Here is a 12,596-nt window from a genome sequence, read left to right on the forward strand (position 1 = left end):
CGATACGAAAGGAATGTCATATTGTGTACGTGGTAGACAGCATGTGGAGCTACTAAAGTGATATAAATGTGTTGTAACACCCCCTGAAAACCCATAGAAAAGTATCACGTCTTCGTATTCTGTCTTGTTTAAGCAGTAATTTCTTGCATCTCCAATAAATAGTGTTTTCACACATTAAAATGTATTCTCAACAATACAGACATCGCATAGCTATGCGAGGAAAGGGAGTGTGGAGCTAAACTTCGTTTTCGTGAAAGGACGGCTGAACATAGTTAGAACACTGTATTGTCTGTTTGCATTGGAACAATGTCTTGTGCAAATAGATGGACACACTCGGCTGAAATGTCCACGTATATCGCGGCAGTGGCTTGCGTTTCGAGAGACGGTGAACATACTGCCAAAAAATAATGACCTCCACCATCTCTGAGGGACCCGGTCCGGAAACGACAAGGTCGAAAGTTACAAGAGAAAATCGTTCTGATACCTCAGACAGTGGAATACATGTACTGGTACTCTGGTACCGTTGTTGCTGAGACTGTAGGGTAGGCAATTTTCAGAGGTGGTAGAACGGACAAAAACGAAAAAAAAATTTCTATCAAATATGAGCTCAAAAATGCGTATCTTAAGAGATGTGTGCACTTGTTCTGTAGAAGAGATGTATTCCACAGTAACGAAAATGAACAAGTGATCATGCTTGTTCAGGTCGGTACTTCAGAGCCCATTTTCACAACACTTTTTTCCTGTTTTGATTCATACTACATTGTCCAAAAATGTGGGAACCAAAGAGCTCGCTATAAAAGAGCTTTTCTTCCAAGGATTCACAATTGCGTTCCCTGAGCAGATTCGCTACTTTCGCAGAGGCTACGGTTCTATCTCAACGCTTTTGGACTAGTTCGGTATCTACTGGCGTGGTTACTCGATGATGACTCTCCGTGCTGGAGCAGTCCTCTGGAATTGGTCCATCTAGCGTCCTGTAAGCAATGTTTCACACATGCACTGCATTCAGCCAGAAATCTAAGTTTTCCCTTCGACTTCCCTAATTCTAACGTCACATGTCCAATCCGTTAGGTATCGCTCATTACTATTACCCCGAAATATTTAGCCGATGCACAACATTTTAATTTCAACTTTGTTTTCTCTTTTCATAACGTAGATTTTTTTATGTTATGTTGTATGCCTAATTCACTTAGGAAAGAGGAGTTACAGCCTTAATAATAATTATCCAAACTGACAACTGTTATAGATTTTCGTACTTTACGTGCTTTTTCGAAATAGTGCAGCCTTGAGGTGCAAAGAAAATACTTTTGGTTTGGTAAGACATTTTTAATTTCTGTTTGTCTTTTATATGGGTATTCTGAAGTTTTACTGATACCCATATCAACCAATGTGATTTGACAGTGGTTACGCAATATATTTATGAGATTATTCTTAAAGTAATACCTCCGAACTTTTTATGTGAAAATTCTTAAAGTAATTTAAACAAAACCAAACTTATTCACGTTGCACATATTTATTCTTCATGTCTACATATTTTCAGCCGCTAGAGGGATCCGAATTTTAGTGTGCAAAATGGTGATGTGTAAAGTAACTATGTCGGTGCGTGAGAAACGGAGTGTTGTAATCGAGTATCGAATTCGAAGAGTTCCTTCACACATGGAGCACACTCCCCTTCAGCATGACAAACCCAGACCATACAACGCTGCGACACCCGCAACAGTTCGATGCCAACAATTATTAATTCTCAGCACGGCTTCATAATTAGAACACTTTTCAGACTGTTGGCCCTGTAATCCAAGTTAAATCTATTTTCTAATTTCATTTTGTAATGACAGCATTCGCTTTATGTGTACTGCAGGTTTTTTTCTGAAGTTACCAAAATTCCTCCTGAAACCAAGGTATTTAAAATATGAAAAACTGTTCTGGCCATGCAGATATGGACAAATATTGTATTCAAATTTCACAGTGCTGCAATTTAAAAATTTTATCGGTACTGTATTTAATAGCCCATGTTTTAAATAACTACTCTACTACATGCCAATAATCAGTAAGTGAAATCAAATTAAGAAGATGTGGTATCAAAAACTACTACAAGTTAAAAGTTTTAAGTGGAAGCTGATGGTAGCTAACACAAATTTCCACTTCAAGACAGGGAAAATTGTTAACACATTATAGAAGACTGACTGTGTGCATATCCTGGTGAACCGCTCATTGACTCTGAATATTTCATCATTCACATAAACCTTTAGTGGTAGATTATGGTTATTGAATGTGAAGAGCAGCACATTTGTGTGCATTTAAGAAAACACTTTTTAGCGGAGTTCAATAAGGAACGGAACACTATTTTTTTCTGAAAGCAGGTTTGTTTTATACAGGATTCCAGTACACCATATTATTCCCCATTCTTTTAGTTACAAAACACCGGTTTTCAACAAAATTCCTTTTCAATGTGATGATCTTATTCTACCTTATTGGGAGGGGCTGCATGCCCACATGGTACCACTCTCCTGGTCGACGTTGGAGCCAATGTCTTGTTGCAACAATAACCTCTCCATCACCCACATAATGCTTCCCATGGAGTACATCCTTCATTGGACCAAACAGAGAGAAGTTAGAAGGTGTGAGATCCAGGCTGTAGGGTGGATGAGGAAGAACAGTCCAACAAAGGTTTGTGAGCTCCTCTCGGGTGTGCAGACTTCTGTGAGGCGTTGCATTGTTGTGGAGAAGGAGAAGTTCATTTGCACAATACACTTGAGAGTTGATTCTTGCACCATGAGGGAGGACATCAAACAGTCAGAGCTCATAGTAATAATAACTTACTCTGGAGCTGGAGTGCTGCACACTGCAAATTACCTTCCTAGCTGAATGTTCTAAACTGGTCGTACGGCTCTGGAAGACTTACAAATGAATTTCATTAATATGACAACGATGTGTACATTTCCAGTAGAACAAAGCATTGTACTGACATCTGTTATGTGTCTGACTGTTGGCAGAGACATCTGGGGAGGATGCGACTGCTGCTGGTGGTGGCGAGTGTGTGGCTGGTGGCCGCCGTGGGGCAGGCAGGGGCCAAGCCACCCAACATCGTCTTCATCGTCGCCGACGACATGGTGAGTCGCTGTCCTGTCCTCCCGTAAACATCCTTCTTTCTTAGGGTTTCATGAGGGAACCTCGGACAGATACGTGAATTATAGGGCTTGAACTGCTGACGTCAATTTGTTGCAGAATCACGAGAAACCAGATATAACGCCTTTTTATTCCAGTCTCTGATCACAAATAAATTCTTTAGACGATAACCGGTTTCAGTCTGTAATGACTGTCTTCAGATCTTTTTTACGCCATGTCCTAAGGTGATGCTGCCATAATGGTATTGTGAAACCATATAAATATAATCAGCATAGCATCGTCACATATATTTAAAATATGGCTGTATCACTTTAGGACATTGTGTAAAAAAGATCTGAAGATGGTCATTACAGACTGAAACCAGTTATCGTCTAAATAATTCATTTGTGATCAGAGATTGAAATAAAAAAGCATTTTACAGTATTGGATCACTGTTTGCACACGCTATTATGTCGCAGTTGGTGAATGCAGATAGAACGTTACGACTTTTTGATGATGTAAAATCTCTAACTTCATTGCTTCGCACTGTAGTAGGTGCTATAAGTAAGAGATAAATGTAACTCCAAGGCAACTTTACATTTTTCGCACAATGACTTCATTTCATGGGAGCCACGATTTCACCGTCAGCATGTGCAGAGTTGCAGTTCATTATACATTCTCTAGCTGCTGGTTCGTCTAATTGGCTCGTCGAGAAATCTTCGAAGCATCAGTGATAAAGCCTATGATATTACAAAGGAGTGTTTCGAAGTGACTGATATCTACTACTCACTCGTACCTTCTCTACAGTCCTAGTAACGAGGTTGGGTCCGTACTGGGATCTGTGTCAGGGGTCAACCCTCATCATAACTGCACATGTTCATAGAATACTCAGTAACCGTACCTACGAGGGTTGTTCGTCAAGGAAGGTCGACTCGGCCGCAAAATGGAATCCAAAAGGAAAACCACAATTTTTTTTTTTTTTTACTTCCAAAAGCTACACCTTCCAGTTACTTCTCTATATGGTCACCGCTCCACTGCTTGTCGTAGCATTGTACAAACACTTCAATACTATCGTCATAGAAGGCAGCCGCCTGTGCCTTCTTCCAATTCTCTAAGCTAGTCTACAGCTCGTTGTCTGTGCTAAAATGTTATCGTCTTAGCCAGAGGTTCATGTGAACAGAGACAAAAATCAGCGGGAGACAAGTCTAGGCTGTATGGTGGGTGATCAAACACCTTCCATTGAAAACGCTGTAGGAGCATCCTAATTGCCTGTGCAACGTGTGGGCGAGAATTGTCAGGAGCAAGGAAATGCATGACAATTACGTCGTGTGAACTGCACAAAATCAGGTGAAAACTGTTACAGGCGTTCATACTTGCCTGGAGGCATTATTGTTCTAGGCGTATTTACGTGCACACTGTGCACTCAGAAGTGAAAACAGCAACGTGATGCAATCGACGGAGACACTGGAGACATTGTCCAAGACAGCTATTCAAAGCTTCAGCGGATTAATCACTGTGGTTTAAATTTCGCAACCGATCGGACCTTGCTTTGCGAATAGCCCTCATGTTTTTCAGTCGACTCATCAGACAGAGCGATAATATGCTGCGAACTTAGACTTGTACGTTACAGTTGAGAAATTAAATAAAAATTACTTGCAGCTGCAATGATAAGAAGAAACTGCAATTAGAAAGATTATAGAGGAGAGAGGTAACATAACGATCAACCTAGTGATCTGAACACAGAACAGTCCCAATCAAGTGCAAAAGAATACCAGAACTGATATAAAAGCCTGAATGACTTCCTAAGGTCTGCTTTTCTTGACAAGGCTTAGAAGAAAATTGATGGCTGAAATGTAATGTCAACGAAAATCAGGCATCTAATGCATATTCGAGTTATAGGGAAAAGAGTAGGAAAACAGAAAAGTAATAAGCGACACAGACGAAAGTAAAATCCTGCTAAATCAAATGTTCATGTATATAAAATAATAATTAAATACACTCTTCTCATATTTTAAAACTTTAAATCAAAAGGATGCTATGTATGCCGAAGAAATTAATGTCAGGAAATTAAAAGTAAACAGCTGAACAAGTACGCTAAGAAAAGACCTGCACCAATCGAACAATATTTCTTAAAAAGGCTTTTGAATTGAGTGTAACAAATGAAGCTGAATTCCAGATCAGAGAGGGTAGGGAAAGTAATCTACCAAAAGTCTTATGAAATTGTAGGTGATATTTTTTCCGTATGTGTGTAAGTGCTCAATTCATTTTCTAGCAATGGAGGTAGTCAATGGAGATTAATTAATTCAAACGTGTCACGTCTATCACGGGTAATAATAGTATCGATGAGAAATTGCAATTTATTTCCTGGTATTTTGCTCAACACTACACTGTTTTCACTCTCTAAATGAAACTATATATTATGTTTGGGGAATAGGCCCCAGCAGCTAGTGAAGACGAGTGCTATTGAGCCGAAGTATGTATGTGACGTAACAAGAAAACCCGTTGCAGGGCTGGAACGACGTGAGCTTCCACGGCTCGGATCAGGTGCCCACGCCCAACATCGACGCCCTGGCGTACCACGGGGTCATCCTCAACGGCCACTACGTGCAGCCGGTCTGCACGCCGTCCCGGTCGGCCATCATGACCGGGAAGTACCCCGTCCGGCTGGGTGAGTCTGGCGTCAGCGGCGGTCCGTGTTTAGCACTGCACCAGCGCTTTCTCGTTATACTGCCATGTGAGAAGATTATACACAGCAAACTCCTGTAGTGTCTCTCAAACTTGCTTTGTGCATAGTCCCTTTGACGTTACCTCTCATTCTCAGTTTCTGGTACCTCTACTTCAATGGGAAGTAGAATTGTAACCTACTTCCTTACTACGATCTTGGTGTTTGTGTGTTGAGCCCCTTTTGTTTCCTCAGCTCACGGCAGAGAGCAAATACTGTTGCGTTACCAGCAGATAGATTGCTCCACAGGTTTTCCATCTGCGTGTGTGCACTGTAACATTAGACATCTCGTGTTGTTGCAGGCATGCAGGGCCACGTGATAACGGGAGACGAGGCGCACGCGCTGCCCGAGGGCAAGATCCTGCCGCAGTACCTCAAGGACCTGGGCTACGTCACCAGGGCCATCGGCAAGTGGCACCTGGGCCACTACTCCAAGGTCTACACGCCCACATACCGCGGGTTCGACTCCCACCTCGGCTACTGGAACGCCGGCGTCGGCTACTACGACTACATATTTGAAGACCGGGTAACCAGTCGGCTTCTTTTCTGCCCTTCAGTTCACCTCACAAATTCTCTCGGACCTGCAGAGGAGGCCGGTGGCCACTGTAAAAGCATTAAATTATAGTAATCAATGTCTTGGTGACAAATACTTTATTAAACACTATAACCAGACTCAGTTTTGGAGTCATCATATGATTCAAGGATTACAACGACATGTAGTACTGACTACGCGTGTGTACGTCGTGTTATATTCCTTGAATTTAATGGTGACTGCAAGATCAAAAGAAGTCATAAGTTTCAAAAGACTAAATGTGACCAAGAGATTGATTTCTTTGGCTTAATCATTTCATAAAGTCTCAGGGAGTTTTCTATACTTCTTTATTAAGAATGCCTTGTAAATTTTTTAATTAGTCCCTTGTACAGTTTCCCAAGTGGCTTCATATGAGATGGACAGAAAGGCACAACTGTTGCCTGCCTCAAAATTTTCAGAGTGGTTGTCAACACTATATGTACATTTGGTGTTCCCGATCTGTGTCTAATGAAGGCATAGTCATCTTCTAAAATAAAACAAGTATATATTGGAGTTAACCAATAGGGGGGCCCAGTTAAATTTTCAGCACAAATATCTCTGGAACAACTATAGATACTGAAAACCGAATTATTCTAAAACGTCAGCAAAACTTTTTGTGAACGCAATCTAGTGTTTTTAATGGACATTCCGTATTGTTTCTTACACAATCAATAACATAAAAAATCAGAAAAAGAATGGCATTTGTTGCAGCGCAATACGTGATTTACATCCTGAGAAACTTCAAAGCGTAATTGATGCTTGAAATGAACAAAACTCGCCGCTGTTGCACATTCCGACATACAAGCGTGAACCCCACATTGGTCGTAATCGCGATGTGATAAACGTAGTACGAGGCAACAAACGCTGTACATATTGCTATTTACACTGCTATTAAATGAACTGGAAACCATAGAGAGGTCCTGTCACCAACGATGAAAGATAAAGATAGGGTTTAGTGGTTCGCGCTTTATTGATCGCTACTACAGTACTAGAATGTTGCATCATAGAACGTCAATCACATCATGATTACGAACAACATGGGGTTCATGCTTGCATCTCGGGATGTGCAATAGCCTCCAGTTTAGTTTATTTCAAACGTAAACTTCATTTTGCAGTTTGTCGTTATGTAACTGACGTATTGTGTTGCAACGAAGACCATTCTTTTCATGATTTTTCAAATTATCGATTGAGTAAGAAATGACATAGGGAATCTCTTTAAACCACGTAAGTTTGCCTTGAAAATAATAGTTGCTTACGTTTTAGAATGTCTCACGATATTTGCATTCATGACCTCATTGCCTTACACTCACAATCGTGAAAGTCGGTTTTCAGTGTCTGTAGTTGTTCCAGAGGACTTTGCGCCGAAACGTTTAAGTGGACAAATGTGCATATCACTAAAATGTGGAGCATTACATCAATCACCGAGTAGAAATGTCTGTGCTTCTAGCCCTGTCATGAGACAGCATGTAGAGAGGAGTCTGCCAGCAGTGTAGAAAACCTGCCGTTCACTACCTTATCTGATACAGCATGTATCTGCATTCAGTTCGTTTCCAGAAAACCTGTACCCCACTGCAACATTAAGTACCTGGGAAACTACTATACGGAAATAGTGGAAGCAATGGCGTACCAACATTAAGAAGTTCGTGTTCTCTCCCATTTATACAAGAGGTGAGGGAAAAGTAACTGTTCATATACCACAGTATTATTGTAGTACCTCTGTTACCCTCGTGATCTTTATTCAGGTTATACGACAACGAACTGCGCCAAATTTTGATCAACATCTGTTCCCTAAAGTTACTTATTTGGTAATCTACGTCACCTTCCTTCAATTATTCGCATTAAATTCTCTCTGTATATCCCCTATCTATACATCTTATTAAATTCTTATTATCTTCACAGCCTGTTCTTGAAATACTTCACTGCCTGTTGTCGTTAATGTTGTATAAGGCCTTTAAAAAATGGCACAATGCTCTATAGTTAGATGCACTGACGTATTATCTACGTTTTATTTTCGTAGATGCATTGCATTTTCCCAGAAACAAGACTATGTTTTCAGTGGAGCTCTCCACTAATTTGACGTGTAGATACCATACCACATGGCTATGTAATACTACTTTCGATAGGTAGGAGATATGACACTCTGCAGCAACTTTCCACCAGCCTTGTAACAGGATATTCACTTCAGAGGAAAATGATTATTTCCTGAGTGTCCTGACGAACCATTCTTTACTCTAAACGACAGTCAATGCATCTAATCATACATTTCCGGTATGAATGTCCCACATTTCTCTGAAAAGGGTCGAATATCTCCACAAAGTTTCAGACTGCAATTTCTACGCTCCACACATCGTCTTGGAATGACACACGTTACCTATCTTAAATGAATGAACAACAACGACGCCACTGTATGAACTGAGCGGCGGACATTGGCCGTGCGGTCGGGGGTGCCATGTCATGGATTGCGCGGCCCCACTCGCCGGAGCTTTGGGTCCTCCCTCTCCCATGGATGTGTGTGTTGTTGTTAGCATAAGTTCTTTTAGGTTACGTTAAGCAGTGTGTAAGTCTAGAGACCAATGACCTCAGTAGTTTAGTCCCTTAAGAATTCACTCATTTGTATGTGCTGAAGATACAAAATGTTCCATTGATGTTGTAGTAACTCACCTAGGTGTTCAGAAGATTTGGTGATTATCATTTATGGGCACTTACTGATGTAGTGCTTCTTTAAATGAAGAAAATGAGGATTAGATTGTCGCATTTCGCATTACAAAAAATTATGTTATTGCTGTTCAGTATATGTCCTTCTGAAGAGAGACTATTCTTGTTACGTACTGTTTCTCGATAGAAAATCACGTAACGGCTGAGTGTTACGTTTTCCCCGGCAGGGAGCCCACGGGTACGACCTGCGCGAGAACCTGACGACGGCGTGGCAGTACAACGGCAAGTACGCGACGGACGTGTTCACCGAGGAGGCGGAGCGGCTGATCCGGGAGCACGACGCGGAGCGCCCGCTGTTCCTCTACTTCGCGCACCTCGCCTGCCACCCCGGGGACCACTCGCAGCTCATCAACGCCCCGCAGGACCTCATCAACAGCTTCTCCTACATCTCGCACCCCGACCGCCGCATACTCGCAGGTGAGCCGGGCCGCACTCTCTTACTGCTTTCCGTCCTCCTGTCAACACCTTCACCACCACTGAGGTGAGGCTGGGATGGAACGATAAGTGTCCAAAGTGGCACTTCAGACTTGTTTTAACGGCTGGCGGAACTAATGTAAATGAAATGTTATCTGTAATACTTGTGTACCACGGACTGTGGACTACGGTATAATAAATGGGAGTGTTCTTGTGTTGACAGCGGTGATGGCGAAGATGGACGAGTCCGTGGGGCGTGTGGTGACAGCCCTGCACGAGCGCGACATGCTCAACAACTCCATCATTGTGTTCGTCGCCGACAACGGGGCGGGCAGCGACGTCAACTGGGGCTCCAACTTCCCGTTCAGAGGCGTGAGTCGTCTTCTCCCAAACTCTCGTACAGTTTGGACTCGATAATGTGTTGCTTCATTTTCAGATGTTGTTAGCCAGTTCCATGTCTTCTACTAGTAAATAATGTTGTGAGCACAAATAAGTCGGCCGCTGTGGCTGATCAGTTCTAGGCGCTCCAGTCCGGAACCGCGCTGTTTCTACGGTCGCAGGTTCGAATTCTCGGGCATGGATGGGTGTGATGTCCTTAGGTTAGTTAAGTTCAAGTAGTTCTAAGTCTAGGGCACTGATCATCTGACATTGCAAATCCCATAGTGCTCAGAGCCATTTGAACTATATGAGGACAAATAAACACCAGATCAAAAATGTGAAAGGATCGACAGTAACTTAAATCTAATGTTACAGCTGCTGTTGTAAACGAAACGTTTTGTGGAAGTCGTCGACTGCTCTTTAAAACTGTCAGCAGACCATTCTCTACAGAGTGTCTGGTTCAAATGGCTTTGAGCACTATGGGACTTAACATCTGAGGTCATCACTCCCCTAGAACTTAGAACTACTTAAACCGAACTAACCTAAGGACATCACACAAATCCATGTCCGAGGCAGGATTCGAACCTGCGACCGTAGCGGTCGTGCGCTTCCAGACTGAAGAGCCTAGAATCGCTCGGTCACACCGGTCGGTAGAGAGATTCTGTATTGGGGTATATACTAGAGGGAGGTATTTTCATTTACCTTACCTGTCAGTACGAATACAAAACAAATCTTGTTGACTGGAGCAGTTTTAACGCAAGACGACGCTACGAAGTTTAACTGCAGTTGGTAGCTACAAGTGTCACGCTTTCTGTTGTAAATCATACGTAGTAGTTGTTCTCATAGTCCTGACAAGGAACACAAAACTCTTGCAACGGGCGCATATACTTCCTGCTATTCTCTTCTCCCTGATGATGATTCTTCCGGAAATACAAACTCTATGTTTTTGTTCAAGGTATGATTGGTCGCGAAATAAAAACCACAACAAAAATCTAAAGTGATTTATTTGCAACATTTAGCTACACCGTCTACTACGTCGCTACATAGTTGCCGCTCCGACTTAGATAATCCGCGCCGGGTAGCCGTACGGTATAGGGTTCTTGTCACTGTTCGCGTGGCTCTCACCCGTCGGAGGTTCGAGTCCTCCCACGGGCATGGGTGTGTGTATGTTGGCCATAGTGTAAGTTGGATTCATATTAAATAGTGAGTAAGCCTAGGTACCGTTGATCTCAGCAGTTTGGTCCCTTAGTCCTTACCACAAATTTCCGAGTCAGATATTTGTCATAGCGTTGTAGCAACTGGTGAGTACCCTCGTCTTAGAAGGCAGCCGCCCGTGCTTTCCATCATTTCTCTGCCTGTAGTTTCCGTGCCAAAATGTCGTCCCTACAGCCAGCGGTTCATGTGAGAATAAAGATGAAAGCGAAATCCGGGGTTTACGGTAGGTGGTCAAAACGCCTCATAACAACATTCGTCTCCGCTTGTTCAGAATTAAACTTCATACTCGATTTGATCCACAGCTGGACAAGATCATTGGTTGACACTCACTTCTTTCCTTGGCCGCATGTATATGGAAGTTTGTACGTCCCGTTTCAAAGTTTTGGCACCATTGCCACACTATGCTGTCACACATGACAGTCACGTTATCTAGGCTGCATGCAATCAGGCGAAACCCCTCAGTATTTAGCAGTCGAATGACAGTATACGTTTCACACTTGGCGGGTGACACCATCGTTCTAGGTATTTTTACGCGCTCACTATGCACTCAGAACTGAAAAGTATGACATGACGCCATCGACGAGCATACTAGAAACATTGTACGACACATCTGCGCAAACCTTCGTGGGATTTTCACCGTGGTTTTAATTTTGCGACCGATAGGACAATGAAAAATGTATTCCTCGTATATCTTGACACTTCTGTGTCATTCTTGCCTGTTTTCCAGGAGATCAAGAACATTCTTCTCGAACTGTTTGCGTCCGCTTCCTGTTGATGGTTCTACTTGGAATGTCCATAACGGTCGGTTACGAGTTGGCTCAGCTACCCCTTATATGAACTGTGGTTCATATAACAGCCAATCAATAGAGAAGTGCTTTCAGGGTGAGGTGTCACATTTTCTGACTATCCTGTACTTTATCACAAGCTGCAATGAGTAGCCGTTGTAAGAATAACCTAGATTTGGCACTTCCACAAGAGAGCGGTTGTTCCTGCAAGTTGAATATTCACTGGAAGAATACGTGAATACTTCACGTAATGTAAACAGAACTTTTTATATTCTTTGCCTGTGCATTTTCTAATTCTTTCGCCTGGATTGTTTACCAAGATAATTAAGAAATTAGCCACAGCAGAGTGAAAGAACATCTAAGAATTTCTTGAGACGATTTTACATGGTGACGCATCTTAGCAAGATTGTTTCAAATGGATAATAGTTATTGGGTTTTTAGAAAATACAAATTTATACAAAATCAAAGATTAACCTCTTCTGTTTGATTTACATTGGTACTTATGTCGTGCAAGTGGAGGTCATCTTCTTGTAACAATTGTAACTCTTTCGCAGAAGTTCCTCATAACTCGGGCCAACTGGTACTGGGCAATCAAGCACACCTCTTCTTAATGGCAGCTTTCAATTCCACTAAGAATGTTTCTTGTTCCCCTGAAGTTTAGTTACCCATCAGAGTATTGTATAGCTAGGTGTAG

General features: G+C 42.2%; 3 protein-coding genes across 3 annotated transcripts in view; all 3 read left to right on the forward strand.

The window, feature by feature from the left end:
* The window catches only part of LOC126284308 (arylsulfatase B-like), a 197,602-nt gene that overhangs the window by 101,049 nt on the left and 83,957 nt on the right, over positions 1-12,596 (forward strand). The gene's annotated exons all lie outside the window — the stretch shown is intronic.
* LOC126285108 (uncharacterized) overlaps positions 1-12,596 on the forward strand; it is a 112,120-nt gene that overhangs the window by 96,630 nt on the left and 2,894 nt on the right. Inside the window, exons 5-6 of the mRNA XM_049984432.1 lie at positions 9,278-9,527; positions 9,748-9,896. Of these exons, the coding sequence (XP_049840389.1) occupies positions 9,278-9,527; positions 9,748-9,896 (399 nt within the window). The remainder of the gene's footprint in view (positions 1-9,277; positions 9,528-9,747; positions 9,897-12,596) is intronic.
* The window catches only part of LOC126284309 (arylsulfatase B-like), a 177,079-nt gene that overhangs the window by 481 nt on the left and 164,002 nt on the right, over positions 1-12,596 (forward strand). The window lies entirely within an intron of this gene.

Source organism: Schistocerca gregaria, chromosome 8 (genome assembly GCF_023897955.1).
Source record: "Schistocerca gregaria isolate iqSchGreg1 chromosome 8, iqSchGreg1.2, whole genome shotgun sequence".
Lineage (NCBI taxonomy): Eukaryota > Metazoa > Arthropoda > Insecta > Orthoptera > Acrididae > Schistocerca > Schistocerca gregaria.